The 18,395-nt window shown below is 41.2% G+C and overlaps 1 protein-coding gene across 2 annotated transcripts in view; it reads right to left on the bottom strand.

The window, feature by feature from the left end:
• Positions 1 to 499: 499 nt before the first annotated feature.
• LOC122774533 (inactive phospholipase C-like protein 2) overlaps positions 500 to 18,395 on the bottom strand; it is a 42,182-nt gene continuing 24,286 nt past the window's right edge. For both annotated transcript variants that reach the window (XM_044033915.1, XM_044033914.1), the window contains exons 4-7: positions 17,923 to 18,129; positions 11,487 to 11,562; positions 4,502 to 4,611; positions 500 to 2,101 (exon numbers count right to left, since the gene is read on the bottom strand). In XM_044033915.1, coding sequence (XP_043889850.1) covers positions 1,898 to 2,101; positions 4,502 to 4,611; positions 11,487 to 11,562; positions 17,923 to 18,129 — 597 coding nt within the window. In that variant the 3' untranslated portion in view covers positions 500 to 1,897. The remainder of the gene's footprint in view (positions 2,102 to 4,501; positions 4,612 to 11,486; positions 11,563 to 17,922; positions 18,130 to 18,395) is intronic.

Genomic DNA, 18,395 nt, shown 5'->3' with positions numbered 1-18,395 from the left:
CAGAAAAAGGAATAACAGGACACTTCAGATATTTACACATTGTAGTATGTTTGTACTATTTTGGCAGACAAGAACATGGACAAGTTCAGTGTTGTAAACAACTCTTTACTCTCATTCATATTCGATTCCTTCTCCTTCTTCTCCTTCTTCTTCTTTTACGTCTTCCGTTTCCCTCTGTCCCTCTGTCCCGGTACATTCACAGAAAAATTGTGCTTTAAGAAAATCTGTCACGACAAATCCACGGTTTTCCTTTTCATTTTTCTTGTTTGTGTTGTCTGTGTGTCCGTCACGGGTAAATCTGTGTGTCCACTGAGTAGAAGTGCATCGGTCTCTGAACAGTATTCTGTTTGTCAGTCACATGGCTGGTAGTTGACTCCGCCCCCCCCACGCAGCTCAAACAGGAAATGAGACACAGGGGGGGTGTAGATAGATTATTGTTATTATTATTATTGTTGTTTATTATGATATGTTTTTTTGTAAATATTCCCCTTTTTCAGTATTTTTGCTAGAAGCTTAAAGCAAGTATTTAATGCAGCTTTTATCTTCAGGGTAAGATGTAAAGTTGAGCACCTAAAACAAAAAAAACAAGACTTTTCTGTTGCTCTAAAGACGATGAATATTCACCCCTAATATTAGGGATGGGCATTTTGAGCAAAAATTCTACAGCCACCGCAGGAACTTTTTCTTATTTCCTGGGATTTTTGAAAAACTGTGGCTCGTTTCCACCAGAAATCACCCAGGGAATAACTTTCCCTCGACCCCGAAAGACTAGGGACTTTTCAGATTACCCGGAACTCTAGAGGGGCACGATGCGAGAAAAAAAAAAATTGCATCACAAGCCAAACCCCCGCTACACAGTTGTTTTTTTTCTTATTTATTAAATTCGAAGAAAAGCATTTTAGGAAACGATCGGCATAACCATGTTGACTGTTTTGATTGTGAGAGAACGCTAAATCTCACAGATTACCAGGAATTATTCCCCCCCCCCATAAATAAGGTCCTGGATGCTACTGTGTGTATATATACTGGGTTATTTGAGCTGAGTGAGGGATTATCTCTCGCTCCATCTTTCACCAGTGTGAGAGAGTAAATAAATCTGCCTCCTTCCGTATTTTAACGTTGGTGACGACACCGTGGCGAGACACGTGTTAAAATATGATGTCGAGACAAAAACGGAGAGTGAAATTGCTCGCCGAGCTCTGAACACTGACCACGTCCACGCGTTTCCTTTGGAAATGTCCGGTGTAATCGGTCGCTCCGATCTCGTCACGATCTCGTGAAATCTTCAACGCACCTGGGATAAATCGGTGGTAAAAATTCCCGTAGTCTAGTTTATGTTTTGCTAAACTGGCAGGAAATCGTGGATTGTGACATCCTTTAAACTCCTTCACAGGGAGAGATCAACTCGCGACGGTAACCTGATCAGCTGCTCGCCGCTCACACGTCAATGCTGCACAGTGTACTGTAAAAAAAAACAACAATACAGTATATATTCTAATATTTAAGCCTCTCGGACACGAGGAGGAGGAGGAGGGAAAAAAACGGCTTCAGTGCAACATTTTAAGACTTAAAAAAAAAAGCAATGACAGTGCTTTTCCAAGAACTTCTCATCAGACCTTTCCTGTGATGTGAAGATTTAAATGGTGGAGTTGTGGTGGCATTTAACTGATGATTACAAGGCAGACGTCTGTGAGAGGTTACAGCTGTGCTCGGGGATACAGGAATGCACTTGATGGAATGTGGAGCAACACTGGTGTGCGTGTGCCTGTGTGGAGTGGTGATGTCAGGGTAAAGACAAGAGACCGAGAGGGCGAGGAGAGAGCGTTTGGGTTGTTGAGCTCAGGAGGCAGGAGCAGGAAAGAGGTCTGGTTGTGGTCTCCAGGGGGACTGAAGGTCTTCATTCGTCCTCGTCGTTGAACTCCTCCCCCCCCGTGGCCTTCTCCGGGATGGCCTCGAGGCTGCGTCTGCCCTTCGACTCTGAGCCCGAAGAGCCGCCCGCAGCGCCGCCTTTGCTCAGGTTACAGGTGAGCACGGCGTAGTGGATCTGCTTGAGGTTCTCCTGGACCTCACTCTTGGCGTGCTTCAGTAGGTCTGCCTGGCCCTGAGAGGAAACACAGAGCACAGTGATGTCAGGGAGGGAAGACGGCAGCCGTGATGTAATGCAGGGAGACAGGATGTGTGCTTTCACTCACAGGATGTTCACTGACGCAAGAGACCGCACTAACAACAACACAACCTCATATATATACATATACATATATGTGTATATATATATATGTATATATATATATATATATATATATACATATATGTGTATATATATATGTATATATATATATATATATATATATATATGTATATATATATGTGTATATATATGTATATATATATATATATATATACACATATACATATATGTATATATATATATATATATATATATATATATATATATATATATATAGATAGATATAAATTAGGGCTGAAGCAGTTATTTATTGATTAATATTTACTAAAACAAGTCTTCAGATTTCTTAACACTCGAGGACATTGTCATTTTTTATCTTCTTTTGACATTTTATGGACCAAACGATTAATTGAGAAAATAATCAACAGATTAATCAATTATGAGAATAAAGGTCGCAGCCCTGCAGTAAATAAAACAAGAACACAGACGGCTGCGTAAGAAGAAAACAACGAACAAGCAAAGCATTAATGAGAGATGAGGAGGGGCGTGGTCAAATGGAATATGCTAATGAAAAATAACTCGTTTTGAGATGTAATTTCTTAATCTTCTCAGGGAAACACGTGAGTAGAGTGTTCCCCTCCTTGCGTGTTGGAGGTTTCATGCTGATTAACCAACCATATATGACACCAGGTTCCTGCCAGACTCTGACACTTTTAATGGACGGTTTGTGGGAAAGAGTTTCAGACACAGGGGACTGAACGGCTGAAGGCTCTGGACCTTATGGTTGCTAGACGGGGCAGGAGGTGTGATGAGGAGGAAGGAGGAGGAAGATCGGAGGGTGTGTAGATGTGAAGTCATGTCGTGTGGAACCTCCAGACCAGGGAGTGGGTGACATTTCTCTTTCCAGAGGGCTACACTGACATAAATAGAAGATATAGCTGAATGCTATTGATGTGAAGGTGTGGAACTGTAGTAACTTTGTGTAGCTCTCCACAGATCCTGAGCATCGTGTCACACTGTCACAATTTATAATACTTTTCTACTTTCCTACATGGTTTTACATCGTTTCTGTTTCTCATCTGAGCTCCAATTCTGTCATCACAACTGCTGATATCACAATGTTGATCTGTCAACTAGAGGTCACCCATGAGGACATTGTGGGCCAGATAAGACTGGTGTGTGAGCCCCACGGCTGTGTACTCAAGTCTAGACTGTATCAACAAAACCTCAAACGGCTCTGTGACGGCCACTTAACAGGTGCTTTTTTTCCAGGTGTGTGTGACCAGCGGTCCTCATGGAGACCTAATGAGGCAGAAGCTCATTTCTGAGGACTCTGGTTAGGTTTAGGGCTAAGATTAGAGGTTAGGGCGACCAAATGAGTGGAAGTCAATGCTGCATTGTGACATCTCTAAGAACAAACATTAGCCGTGTCGTGTTGACATCTCGCTCGTTGACTATCTCATTGCTCTTTGACCCGTTAGCTCAGGTTGTACGTGTGATATCTTATTTTCAGGAAACTGTAAACAGGGCTTGACAACACTTGTGTAGGAACATGTCGGTCAGTCTTATTTTATCCAACTCTAACCTAGGTTTCCATGTGAAAGAAAAAGATCTGCGTGTAGGGAGAAGGAAAGCAGACGGGGTGCAGACTTTTAGCCTCCAGAACTGTGTGTCTACCGTCCGTTTAACTTCAGGTTTCAGGCCTCCAGGTCTGGCTATGTCACAGCCTCTTCACGTCTAAGCCTCTGTGGAATTCAAACTATTCAATGTCGTCCTGTTTAAACTGTCTTATAGAAACAACACACACAATGTCCCACTGAAACGCTTCACTTTCCAAATAGTATTTTCAAACTCAAAACTTAAGAACCAGTTGCAGTTTAAAATATACAGCCTAAAAACCCACCAGAGCATCTGAAGTAATTACAATATGGGCCAGCAGAGGGCCCTACCTAACCTAAAGTGCTTTCCTGTAGAAACACAAGGTTTTCCACTTCTTAAAAGTGAATATTTTCTGGTTTCTTTGCTCCATTTAACAAAGAAATCATTAAAACTGAGTCATTTTGGTTTGTGGACAAAACAAGACATTTGAGAACATCATCATTTCCAGGTTTTTGGAAACAACGAGCAACATCTTTCAACATTTTTAAACCAGTTTCAGTTAGAAAACTCGCGCCCCAAAAGCCACACCCACACACTCTGTGACCTCTGACCTCCTCATGGAGAAGCGACACGTCGTGCAATGTGGCGACTGGACGCGACTCAAACAGGAAGTGTGAAAACATCAGAGGCGGCGGCCGCCGCCGCTCTTCTCACCTTCAGGATGGTGATGTTCCATGTGAAGCTCTCCACCGCCTTGTGCAACTTCCTGCCCTTCAGCCCCTCCTTCGCAGCCAAGTCGTGGAGGTTCTCGTGAAATTCCATCGCTGGGAGAGAAAAATAAACACAAGGACAAGTGTCCGGTTTGGTCTTTGTTTTATAGAGTGGTTTGGTTTGTGAGACAGAGAGGTAGCTGTGGGATGACAGGAGACTGGAGGCTGCGGGGGGGGATGTGACTGGGAGCGAGGTCTGTTCTGTTGTTACTGTGAGGAAACATTAGAGCTGCAAGTCTGACATGTACTGTCAACATTTCACAGTCTCCTGCTGCAGCAGCAGCAGCAGCAGAGGGGGTGGAGTGAGTGTAAGCACAGCGACTCTTCCTCTTCTCTACATATCTGCAGAGTGATGACGAATCACCGGGTCTGACAGGTTAAACTTCACATGTCAACAAACGTAAGCTGAGAATTAGATTTTGGATGTGAAAACCGCTGTAGTTGGAATCTTTTTGACTTCCGAGTCTTGAGTTTCAACTGCTTTCAACTTGGAGACACATGGGATTCCAAAACGCCTGCCACTCTCTCCTACTTTTACTGCAGTATGTATTGTTACATTTTTATCCGTGGATGTGTTGTTGTTATCGACTGGTATGCACTAGGGAGTGTCACGACGGCGATTGTATATCGAATACCGATCGAAACGACGCCACAATCTCCCCTTAATGTCGACGATTTAACCACGCCCCCAGGGTCTTGGTTAAATAGCCATTGTAGCACAAATACATTACCTCCCCTCTTCCCTGAAATCACCGGTGTGAAAATATTTTTGAATTTTGTTAAAGGTTGTGTTGTCGACGAGAAAACTGCAGTGTTAACTATGTTATTAGCGTGTAGCAAAGCACGGGACATCTCCACAACAACGTCTTCAAAATCCAACTCGCGCTTAAGCGATAACTAGCGCTATAGACGTGTTTCAGTGGTGGAAAACCCTGGATTTAAAGATTTTATTGCCAAAATAAGACTAGAAGGACGATGCGGTTGTGTAGTAATGTTAAGGAAAAGGTTATTGCAGGTCTGAGCGGTGCAGATTTTTTTGTCATTTTCTTAATCCCGTAAGACCTGAAACTGTGCAAACACCTGCTCTCGAAATGTTTAATTCCCGTTTATTGAAATGCAAATTTGTGTAAACAATGAGCAAATGTCTTACGCTGATCAGTACAGCAGAAATTTTGATCCGCATCTGTCTCCACTGGGAGGGAAAAAAAGATTCTTTATCTGTACTGGACTTTCATCGAAACACTAAAGTAAATAAATAAGCAAAATATTAAAAAGTTTTGTTATTAAACAATACATTCTCAGCATCTATGGAATAAAACAAGCAATTTTAAGGCATAAAAGTGCCTTTTATTTGACTTCATAATGTGAAATCTGGAGTGGAAACTCCCATGTGTTAATGGAATATCAACGGACAGGAGGGAGCAAATACTCGAATAACTGCGGAGAGGCGAGAGATAAGTCAGAGGAAGAGACGTAAGACAAAACAACATTTTAGCCCTAAGGCGAGATGAGTGAGAGAGAGAGAGGAGAAGAGCCTGGGAAACGGAGGGAACAGTGGAGGAGAGAGGCGGCGTAGGCAGACAGACATGACGTTCTTTCACTGTGGATTAGCATCAGGGCATCGAACACAGAAGGGATTTGTCTCCTGAGGAGGTTTCCTACCTCCTCTCTTCCTCTCCTAATTCCACATTCCACCCACCCCGTACTTTCGCATGACTGAGTCTGAGTGAAGACATGTTTAATGTTGAGTGAGCTTTATAGTTCACTGACATTACAGCAACAGGCAGCCAGAGCCTGTGAGTTAAATAAACCAAAGACAGACGGAGAGACAGCCGAGCTGCTGCTGCTGCTGCTGCCGCGTTCAAAGCTTCATCTCTGCTGTAATACAGCGGCAACTACAGAGACGAACGCGCACTCTCCCGCTTCAAGCTCTGTTATCAACTGGAGTCGGTTCGCGGCCCTGTTGCCGTGGAAACATGGGGCGAGAGCACGTGAGAGACCCCCTCCGTGTGAAATTGCCATAATGGGTGTGGGGTTGGACGTTCTTTAAAGCCTCCGAGCGGAGGAAACGTGTCTGTCAAGAGACCCGGGGCGAGAAAATAACCTCAAACAGCTGAAGGAGCAGACACAGTCGTCATCTTTCATGCACATGTGCTTTTATTTATTTATTTTTTTCCCCCAAAACCAGTTTTCTGTGTTTTTAACCAACATGTGAAATTATCTCCGTCGCTTCAATTTCACCGTCTTTAAGCACAGAGCTGCTGCTGCTGCTGTGCATGTGAACCATGACTGTGCTAAAAAAGCTGCACAGCTTCCTCTCTCTCTCACACACACACATAGACTGGGCTAAGTGGCACTGCAGGTTGCCTAGCAACATCTTTATGGAGTCTGGCAGGCAAGAAACTGGGGGGGTGGGGGGGCTCATTCTTAGCGTGGCGTTACAGACTGTAATCTGAAGATGGGGACTGTACAGTAACGTCTGATGCTCGCAGCGGGAAACTGCGACAGCAGAGAGTGGCGGAAAAGAAAAACTGATAATTGATTATTAATTATTGAAACGTATGTGAGAACTATCAGACGTGAAGCAGAGGAAATTGCGACAATTCACGAGAATTACACAACAAGGGCTGGAATTACTTACTCCGTTGTTGGTTTGTTTCTCGAATAAACATTTATACAATGAAATGGAAAATTGAGCTCCTCTAACAGACGTCACGCAACCAAACCAGCGTCATTTTGGCAGGCGACGCTGTTCACTGGCTGTTTTTGAGATGGTGGAGAAACCCTCTGCTTGTAGACTCATCGTCACTTTACGTCTGGTACTGAATCGCGACGCTGAAGAGTCACAGTTTCCCGGTCAGCAGTTAAGGGGAAACTTAAAGGAAATGTACAGGAACTTAAATCAAAAGCGCGTTATTGGTGTAAAAACGTGTCGGACTAAAACGTATTTTGAGATATTTAGATAAAAACTTTTATTCTACTTGACAGAGTTAGGGTCACAATCGTTAAGTACCGACCAGGAAGTTGTGGTTCTGGATGCTAACTTAAGTGTCGCTACAGCTACCGACGCTAATTAACTTAAATAAGTTTATTTTACATGTATTTACTTCGATGTGTACGTGTTCCCCAGAGTAAAATGAGGGAAAGTTGATCAGATTCCACTTCTGGAATAATGTCCACTGTGGGCTGTTTCCATACTTGTGAGAAGCACTAGGGGGCAGTATAAGGATCAGATATGTCAGATTCTGTGATATACTGCTCAATCTTCTTTGAATTTAAGTGCACAGAGAACTCTTTTCCTGCCAACATGGCGGTGTAGGTGGAGCTTTAGCCGAGACTTTGAAAGAACGGTTGGCTTTTGCGACATGTCGCGCATATTTTTCGCACAAATTCTAATATTTTCCACTTCCACTAAATTCAGTGAACACCTGAATCTTGCAAAATTCCAAGTTGAGCTGCAAACACCTGACTGTGTTCATGGGTATTTTCTCGCTCCGGGGAAAAGTGAGCGCTGTCTGAGTTGATGTGATGGATTATTCACAGCGATAATAGCTGCTGCTGTTGTGTTGTGTTGTGCCTGCTCTGAAGGGGGAACTGGGTTTGTACTGACCCAGTTTCTACACAACAGAGGAGTGCATGAAACCACACACTGAAGTACAAACACACACACACACACACACCGCTGGGACAAAAATATGTCAGTTCCGAATGGAAAATAAATCAATGTTCAAGCTCATCAGTTGCCATCTGTTGTGTCCTACTTTGCAGTTGTTGGCTGAAGTTGAATTTGCTCGATCTGATTTTAACTTGATCAAACACAACAACAATGCTCTGAGACCAAGAAAAAAAAAAGACCATTTTAACTCTTTTGATTATCGTTTCATGTAGTTTTTGTCCATCGAGGAAATCTGCATTTTTAGCTTTCTGCCCTTCTGCTGCCTCTGTTGGTACGTTCATGTCACTTAATCCAAACAAAGCATTTCAAAACCTCAAGTCACAAAATAACACTTTCCAACTCGGTGACGGAGGCAGCAGTGGATTAACAAACTCCTGTGTGCCGTGCTGTAAAATCACTCATTTTCTCTATGGACTTTGGTGCAGGGAGAGAGAGGTTTGAATCAAATTGTATCTTTGGCGGATTTTCTGATACGGGCAACACTGTCCAGATAAACATGTGATGAAACTTTAGATAAGTGCAATCAGAGCCTGTAGTTTTTGTCTTGACGAAGTGGTTTCAATGATGTTTAAATAATACCGATACAGTTAATAGTACAGATAAGATAATGAAGTCTAAACAATCTACTAAAGTGGTTTTAAGTTCTTCCACATAGTAGAAAAGATCTTGAATGTGATTAAAATGATCAGGGCAGCTGAAGGAAGTGAATTGATGTAGATTTTTAGATAATTAGGGCTAAGACAGTGACTCAATTATAAATATTTTGATAATTGATTGATCGTTTTGAGAGTTTTTTTTTAAAGAATTACAACAGGGTTTGTGATTTTTCAGCTTCTTAAATGTGAATATTTTCTACTTTCTTTGCTCCATGTGACAAAGCAATCATAAAAACTGAATCATTTTTAGTTTGAGGACAAAAAAAGACATTTGAGAACATCACCATTACCATGTTTGATGTACATTTTTCATATTTTCTTGACATTAAGAAAATAATCGAGAGAATAATCGTTATTAGTAGCCCTACAAATAATCCAAAGTAGTTGCAAAATATGTATATATAGGTTGTTCTAAAGTTAACTTTTTTGGAAATCCCCGTAACTTGTTCTCGTGTGCTACGCCAAAAACGCCGATTACTTCTTCATCCCACAATCTGTTTAACCGCTGAGGACAGGAAAGTGGTCGACTGGAGGGAAAAGCACACGGCACCAAAGCCCTTGATTAAACGAGCCACTCCTGCTCTTCTCTGGTGTGTGTGAAGACAAAGGAAGATGAATATTTTATAAGTCTTCCATCTGGAAAGCAATAAAGCTGAGCTGCGGTAACGACGGTCCATCTCTGCTCCGTCCTGTCCGCTCACCACCAGTCTCGCTCCGTGATAAATTAGCTCTCAGTGCCACTCGGATGAAATTCCTTGCCGCAAAAGTGCTGCATTATGAAGCACATTAATCCCGTAATTGAATTTCTGTCTCGTTATCGTCTTCGTCCCGCGCTCACTGCGACACGTTTCATAAAAACACTGATCACACTGACCACCGAGTGTTATGTAACCAGTGTTTTCACACCTGAGTCTGTGTGTGTGTGCGTGCCTGTGTTTAAATCCGTGCTTCTCAGAAACCATGACTGAATTGTCTTTGGTTACATTAAATGGACACGTAGCTGAAGGTGAGAAAGGCAGAGGTGGATAAACAGATTAAAGGCATAAATGAAGGTCTAACCACTGTGATGTGACTGCAGGAAGATGATGAAGAAGAAGTACTAATGGACTTGCTGTGTGTGTGTGTGTGTGTGTTTCGCTTTGATGTCCACTGTCTTCTCTGAACCGTGTAAACCAAAGCTGGACTCTTAGTGCTTTTACGTCATTGCTTACTATTCTGATAGCTTCTAAAATGTGAATATTTTCCAGTTTCTTTGCTCCATAAAACAAAGGAACCATTAAAACTTTTATGTTTTAACATTTTATAACTTTTAACATTTTATGGACCAACCAAGTAATTAATGAATCTAGAAAATAATTATTAGTTGAAACCCTAAGTCTAACTCTTTAGAAATCCAGGTCAGTATTGATGCCAAATGTCGGTGAAGCTTCTCAGTCATCCAGGTTATAAACCAGGTCTATTATTTTATTTTTATTTTCTTAATTAGTTAGTTGTTTGGTCCAGAAAATAACAAAACAATAATGAAATGATGATGTTCTCAAATGTATTGTTTTTGTCCACAAACCAAAGTGATTCAGTTTAAATGATTACTTTGTCACATGGAGCAAAGAAACCAGAAAATATTCACATTTAAAAAGCAACAAAAAAAAAACACTCAACTATATTGATTATCAAAATAGTTGACAATTCATTTAGTAAGAGATTCATAATCGAGTCACTGTCTCAGCCCTAATTATGTTATCATTTAACAGTTCAATTTTATTAAAATGTATGTCAAAGCTTAAAAAGAACAACTTGGCAAAAAGCTAATATTGTATTGTTTGTTTTTGTTGTTCTTTTGAACAATTTCAGTCTCACTGTATCTGAATAATTTCAATTTCAAAGTACTTCAAACTACATAATGAGGTGACGCCTTGATACCAGTTTTTTTTAGATCGACTTCTTATGTTATGACATTTTTGCTGTTGCATTTCACAAACTGCCTGACAATCACTCATCTCTTTACAACTTGTGGCTTTTGTTTAGCATTTACGCACTATTTAAGGTTTACTGATCACATACTTTTCTTATTTTCTTCATTCAGCTACTTATTAAATAGACTTTTTTTTTGACAGTAAAAACAAAAGCTCAGTGAGACGCCAGTGTCTGGGTTTCTTCAGGCGATTTTTGTTGGACATTAATTCGGTTTTTGTGATCCTCAAGGTTTACTGGTTTCCTCTTTTCTCTTTTGCCATGTCAGTTTCATGTTTTGTTTTGGCGTTCTTCCTGGTGCATGTACCTTGCTTCGTTCTGATTTTCTGATCATCTGCCTATCGCTGATTCGATTCACCTGTGTTCAGTTTTCCCTTGTGGATTGTGTCTCTGTGCTCTGCAGCGTCTTTGTTGGTTCATGCTGTTCGTTTTCTTGGCTTCTGCTGTGTTCTGGTCCCCATATTCTTTATCATAGTTTTGTATTTTGTCTTTTCTGTAATGTTTGACCAAAACCTTATCTACTGTTTTTGCCTCTTTTAAAAAATTAAAACCAGTCCTGCATTTGGGTCCAAAGACTGATATGAATATAAAGTATAATATAACTTCTGGATAACAGCATCATTTACCTGCTTTTTGTGTCTGTAGAATGCGTTCATATACGCCCTCGTGGGTCTCCAGAAGAGTCTTGCTGGTCTGGATCACCTAAAACGAGACAAACATGTTGTTCACATTTGCATCTCATTTCCACATCAGCACAACTGGTATTCCACAATAAAGCCAGGCGGCAGTCCGCTGGTCTGGTGGCATGTGGTGTTTTTTATCCAGGGAGGGCTCTAAAGAAACAAGCTGTTATTACAGGCGCGTTAGAGGGCGAGGTCACTTTAATTGCATTTTTGAAAGCCAGGATTAGAAGGAAGGAGACGCGAGCATTTAGGGTGTTTATTAAAAGTTACCGCTTTTTTTGGTGTTCTTTCTTCAGGAGGGAAAAATAAAAGATGTGGAGATCCGGATGCTTTGGTTGTTTGTTTGTTTTTTTTTTACAAAGAGTTAAGCGTTCAGATGTGAGTCATTTTCAAACGCCACCACCTCCCGTGTTATCTGTGAAACTGCAGCTGCTGGAGATGCTAAGTTTGGCTCCTGTGATGTTATGCTCGGCCTTAATTGAGTGCACAGTCTCTCCTGACCTACAAACTGTTAAAACTCTCATGGTGGCCTTTAAAGGCAGACTCAAAGGGCTTTGTGGATCATTTATTAAATCCAGACGCCGCATCCTCCCCACACTGCTCCAAAATAAGCTTTGGCTTTCAGGCGGCAGCGCGGTGCTGTTGCAGGAAGGGTAATGATGCATATGTAGCCTGTCAGAGTGAGGTGAATAAGTGCTGGGCCAACACGGTAACTCACAGACCCTCCGGATTCTGCGTCTCTGATTGTCTTAAGTCATAGCTTAATTGTCTCATTTAAAGATGATAATAAGTTAGCGTCTGCTTGATGCTGCCTTGTTTAAAATTGACTTGAACATTCACTTGCTCCCTCCCCTTAAGTGCCTTAAGTGCCCCAGCAAGGTTGTGCCACACAGCCACACAGCCGGGCTGCCGTGTTCTGCTGCCAAGACGAGAGGGAAGCAAAAGAAAAACAACATTTTTATTCCAGCTCGCAGTCACAGAGCCATTGTGGCCCTGACATCAGTTCTATACGGCGAGCCAACTCTGTGGTCAGCCACCGAGAAAACGAATGAGAGCCAATGTGGAAAATAGAAACATCTTTTTAAGAAATAAAGTTAAATACACATTTCATGCATGTACCAGTCTGTTTGTTCTGGAGGGATGTGACTCAAAAACGAGGAAACTGCTGTTTTTTATTGAGTCAAATTGAGACGTTTTGACTTGTTTTACACAATTTAACCTTAACCTTGTGTACCAAGTATTGATTTAAATTTGAAACTTAGTTCATATCGTCCTCCTATTATTCCTGTAGACAATTGGGATAGTTTTACTGCTCTCAACACTTCCCTTAGCATGCATTCAGTCTATGGTAGTAAGTGGGAATCACACACATAGTTTAGGCCACACCCACACTGCTCAGGTATTTTCCAGTGCCAAAAACTGTTAAATTAAAAACCACTGCTGGCTCCAGTTTTAGTTTGAAATGTGTGATGTGCTGTGTTTTAGTCTGGACGGACAGAAACAGAGATCTTATCAGCCACAACTCAACAACCATCTACATTAACCCAGGGTCTCATTACAGAAATCCTTCATATTCACTTGTTTGTCATTTCTCGTTGGTCACACTTTCCTGCTGCCAGAAACCAGATTTGTTCTACTAATACAGCGTGAGAAATTGCTGCAACTTCCAGTTACTGCTTTTGTTTCACAACAGTTGAGGATTCTAGCCTGCAACCCTGTAGTTGCATGGCCAATCCTCCCTTCCACTTGTCCAGAGGTGGTCCTCTTATTGTCCAGAAATGTCTATTTATATAGCGGTTTTTCTAGTCTAGTCTTGCTTTACACGACAGTTTCATACATCACATCTACATGCGGCACGTTCCGATCACTCATCTTTCACACCCATTCACACGGTTGCGTGTCTTGCCCAAGGACACATCGGCATGTAGACTAGTGGAGCCGGGAATCTAACCCACAACCTCCCAAGTTTAAAGACTGAAGTACTTCTTGGTGTTCGCTGATTTTGTCCAAACAATATTACTTTACATTTTTATTATTAAAAATAAACAAAAACAACAATTACAAAGACGCTTTTACTCGTCACCATTAAATAACAACTTCTGTTATTAATTTGTGTTAAATACACATTAATCGTCTTACTGCAGGAACCAAATAAATGTGTATTAATCCCCCGACACATGTACGAGATCTAAAAGCTGCAGAGCACCACAAGTTATTGTTTTTTTTTTCCCCCGAAAACCTTTTAGTAAAAGTGAAAATTAAATTTGAGTGACAGGTTTATCTCATCAGTAAGTACCTCGGGGCTGACGCGGGTTCACGAGGGTCAGACGAACGACTGCTGCTGATTTTACTCTTTCAATACGTTTGTTGACTATAACTACCCATTTAAAGAAAAACGAGTGAGGAAATCCTTAAAGTTGACAAGATTTTCTTAAGACAATACAAACGTCCCGATTCTTAGAGGACGATAACCAGCTGGTGCTGTCCTCTTCACGGGGGTACAAAGACAGCCTCACAGACCCGCAGTGGTGGTGGTGAATCAGTGTTACGCGACAGCCACTCATGACTAAGTGATTGTGGCTGTTTGTGTCACTCCGCAGCTGCAGCGGCAGCACTTAGAGCCGTCGCACACGCTGTGATTACTTCCCCCGATGGGCGAAAAATTACAGTCTAGGATGGCAGACGTGGCGTCTTCCATGTATTTAAAAAGGCACATGCTACAAGGTAAACGGGAAGATCGTGCCGTGGTCGTACAATAACAATTACCTCCAGTGAAGAGCTTGGGTGCGTTTAGCTATCTACTATTATTACTAGCCACAAATCAATGTATTTTGAAAAATATGTTCAGTGACATTATGCATGTCAATAGTAAATAGATTGACTAGTGTATATTGTGATACTGTCATAGTAATAAGGCAGGTTGTGTTGCTAATGGGATGGTTTTTAAAGATATAGAAAATAAACCAATCTTTCATTTTATATCACTTTTTATTTGGAAGATTCTATACTGTTGTATAAAATGCTTAGATCCACATCCTTATCCTGCACAGATCTCGCAAGACTCTTGCAATCATGTGAGATTGTAAACAATATTTTTTATGATCCACCAGGTTAGATAGATCCCAATGTTATATAGGTTGCAGCATTAGTTCAGTGAAAATCCCTTTAACCCTCTTATGGCCATCAAGATAATGAGGCCGCCTGGATTTATTTTGATTTTATGGCTGTAGAATTGTCACAAAAATGTTCCATGACTGAGTGCTCCGGGCCCCTTTTTATCCAAGATAACTTTCGCTTTCGATACCTGGCAGTTATTCATCCGTTTAGGAATTATACAATGTGTGACGCGCTGGTGAATCTCGTCTGGGATTGGATGGTCCTGAGGGGCTACTGTAATGATGAGTATATGGACGCAAAGCTCTCCTTTCTGCTTTCCGGTATCCATGCATTGGTCTTCTACCACTTTATCCTCCACATGAGGGTTGCGTGGGGTGCTATTCCAATCTCAGCTGACATAGGGCGAAAGGCGGGGTACACGCTGGACAGATTGCCAGTCCACCGTTTTTTAATTTTCAGATATTGCAAACGGTCTAGGAGTTACGGTAATGTGAAGTACCCATGCCAAATCCTTGAAATCAGCCGCTATAGTCAGTTCTGTGATGAGTGAGTTAAACTCTGTGTAACTTTAACTTTTGTCCCTTGGTGGAATCTGCAAGGTTATAGTGTTTGATTAAAGTTTTGTCCGTGACAGGATTGTATTCTTTGGCTCCAGCGTGTTTATAACTTTCTGAATGTTTTGTTCTCCACTACAGAAATTGGCCGTAGATCTTTTGGTGTTTTGCAGTACATCTCTTGAGCTTCTCAGTCTTAGAGTCCTTTTGGTCAGGCTGGAATCTTTTTTTCTTTTTTCTTCTCTAAAATCTGTTAGGTTTAGAGATTCCTCTGGTGGTACTTGGAGAAAAAAATCAGACGTACTGTTCTATTGTATATTCCTGGGGATTGTGATCAGAGTGGAGCTGAGGACTTTTGATCGGAGTGCAATCCATCAATATCCATCAAAATTAATGGATTATTACCCGCACAAGATTTCCAATGTGCCTGGACTGTCTATTTAAGCACAAATGGCAAATAAAAACCTTGAACCTTGAACCTATTATTATTATCCTCCTTTTTTGCTAGGGATCTGTAGCTGAGCAGCGAGTGGAGTGCAAAAGATGGTGAGCACACATGGGGCTATCTTTAATGCACGAAAGGTCCATGACAGTATCAGGACTTTCATATAATCCAATGAAAATTGGCAGATTAATCACCGCACTGATAATTCATTAAAAAAGCAACAGATTGGTATAATATTCAATTACTGCCAAGCAGAGAAATGACAAAAACATGAGTAATTATGTTTTCTGGAAAAACATTTCAGCCATTTCTTCTTTCCATCCATCTCCCATCAGTGACCTTCATACATCTGTTATGAACAACCACTGAAATCAGACAGAATGATCTTGCACCTCGTCTCCACCTTTTCCTCGGCATATAAATGTCCAGGGACTCAGACCTAGATTCTATTTTTTTTGCCAATTAGAGAGTTGAAAGCCTGGTTAATCCCAGTGGTGGATTTTGACACTGCACCTAGATTTCTGATTGTATTGTTCCATACATTATTCACACCTCTCCTTATTTAATTTAAATGCCAGCCCCTTGCTCGTCGTCTCCTCAGGCACTCTGCTGATGATCAAGGCCTGCAGCCTCATACCACTTAAGCCCCCCTGCGCTTAATTTATTCGACTTTGGTCCCCAAACACCAGTCATTTCTCCTATCTTCTCCTCCAACTCAATTTTCCCGGGCGTTCTTTCCATCAGGGCCAATTACCTGGCCCTCCAGTCTGAACAGAGCCAGAGGGGTCACCTTAATTTGTCCACGTCTCAAGCCTTTACAGCATTGTTCCCCCTTTTCAAATGTTCATCTTTGAGAGGGATGAAGTGTTTTATAAAGAATAACACAGCTGGAGCCAGTTAGCATTTAATGCTGTAGTTGTTTCCCCTTTTTCACCCAGTTTTCTAGATCTAGAAATGATTAAATATACATTCAGTAGGTTACTTTACCACAAGAGTTTTGCAGTTATTGCTGCCTGCTGTTCGAAACAATGGGTGCAAAGCCGACTTTGCCAATGATGTGTTGTTAATCAGTGTAGATCCAGAGAAGAGGATGTGTTGAGGATAATGGCGTTGTCTGGAAATAGCCTCAATGGAATGTTGCATAACTTGCAAACATTGATTTTACTGAACAAAGCCCTGGGCTCATTACCTAACAACCTCCCTGTGTCCTCATTATCTCCCTATTACACCCCTACATGTGTTATTTTAGAGTCCCTGTTAAGTGAATACAGGGTTTTCTCCTCTTCACACTTTATACAGCATATGATAGAAAATGGTCAAACATGTGAGAATTGTAACCAGAGCAAAGACTGAAAACAGTTTCTTCTGTTCAGGATTTGTTTTTGTGGCTTAATGATGAACTGGAGCCATAGTTAGAGAGATTTCTTTGTCCTGAAAATGTGTCTCACCTCGGTGAAAAAACACAAAAAAGATCTGTCACACAGTTTAAATTTGCTCGATGAGGAAATGTAGTGGTGAAGAAGAATAAGAACAGATAAAAGTAGCTAAATCAGCTCTGTGTTTGTGTACAACATGTCATTGGACTGTGACCAAAATGGTGAAGATGTCGTTTCTGGTGTGGTTTAGTACCAGAGTGTTTTTGTTAATATATCCAGTATTTCAGAGCAGATCATTTTACATGATTTGAAACAACTGGCGACAAATCATTCAAATGTAGTAAGATGATACAATTTCCGTTGCAGTGACAAAGTCAGAAGAGATAGTTTTATCCCTTTACAGGAAATTAAGGCTTTAACACTTTTGGTAGGGCTGCAATGATTACTAAATGAATTGTCAACTATTTTGAAAATCTATGAATTTGAGTGGTTTTTTTTTCAAACATGAAAACGAACTCAGATTTTTCTTAAATGTGAATATTTTCTGGTTTCCTTGCTCCATAGAACAATAAAATGGAATAATTATGGTTTGTGGACAAAACAAGACATTCAAGAACATCATTATTTCCAGCATTTTTCAACATTTTCTGACGTTTCACGAACCAAACAAGTACTCAGTTTATCGAGAAAGTAGATTAAGAGTATGAAAATAATCATTACTTGCAGCCCTACTATTTTGATCTGTTTCAATCCTTTCTAATTTTATAAATGTGAATACTTTTGCATTAAGCAGTCTCACCACTAGATGTCACTAAATCTCACACCCTGGACCTTTGAGTGTTGGTACTGTGCGTTTATTCAGTGTAGAACTCCTGACTCTGACTCACCATGTCATAGGTGGTGACGACTTTCTTGAGGAACTCTGGCAGCAGGCCTTGGGGCTCCAAATTTGGGTACTGGTCGTTGAGGTTGAACACAAGGAGGGGCGGGTTGAGGTCGGGTCCAGTGAGTCGAGGGGAAAGGGCCAAGATGCACTGCTTCAAGTTGGCCACCGCTGAAAGCCCACACAGCTCTTTAAAGGACACTATGGCATTCTGCAGAGAGGGTAGAGAAATTAGAGCTGGGCTTTTCAAGCAGTTATGCTTCTCTATAGTGACATGCCAAGAAAAACAAAATGTCTGATGGCATAAACATCAGTTAACGTCTGAAAGAGAGGGTGACTTAATGTTCCATCTTACTTTACTTTTAGTCTGGCACTGATCTAAATAAAACATATAATCACAAGCCCAGAAGAGTCGGAGCCAGTCAGAGGAAGTGGCTGCAAGGTCACTAATTACCTGTGAGAATTTTCACTGTGGTG

This window comes from Solea senegalensis, linkage group LG9, assembly GCF_019176455.1.
Source record: "Solea senegalensis isolate Sse05_10M linkage group LG9, IFAPA_SoseM_1, whole genome shotgun sequence".
Classification (NCBI taxonomy): Eukaryota; Metazoa; Chordata; class Actinopteri; order Pleuronectiformes; family Soleidae; genus Solea; species Solea senegalensis.
This window is presented reverse-complemented; position numbering and strand designations above follow the sequence as displayed.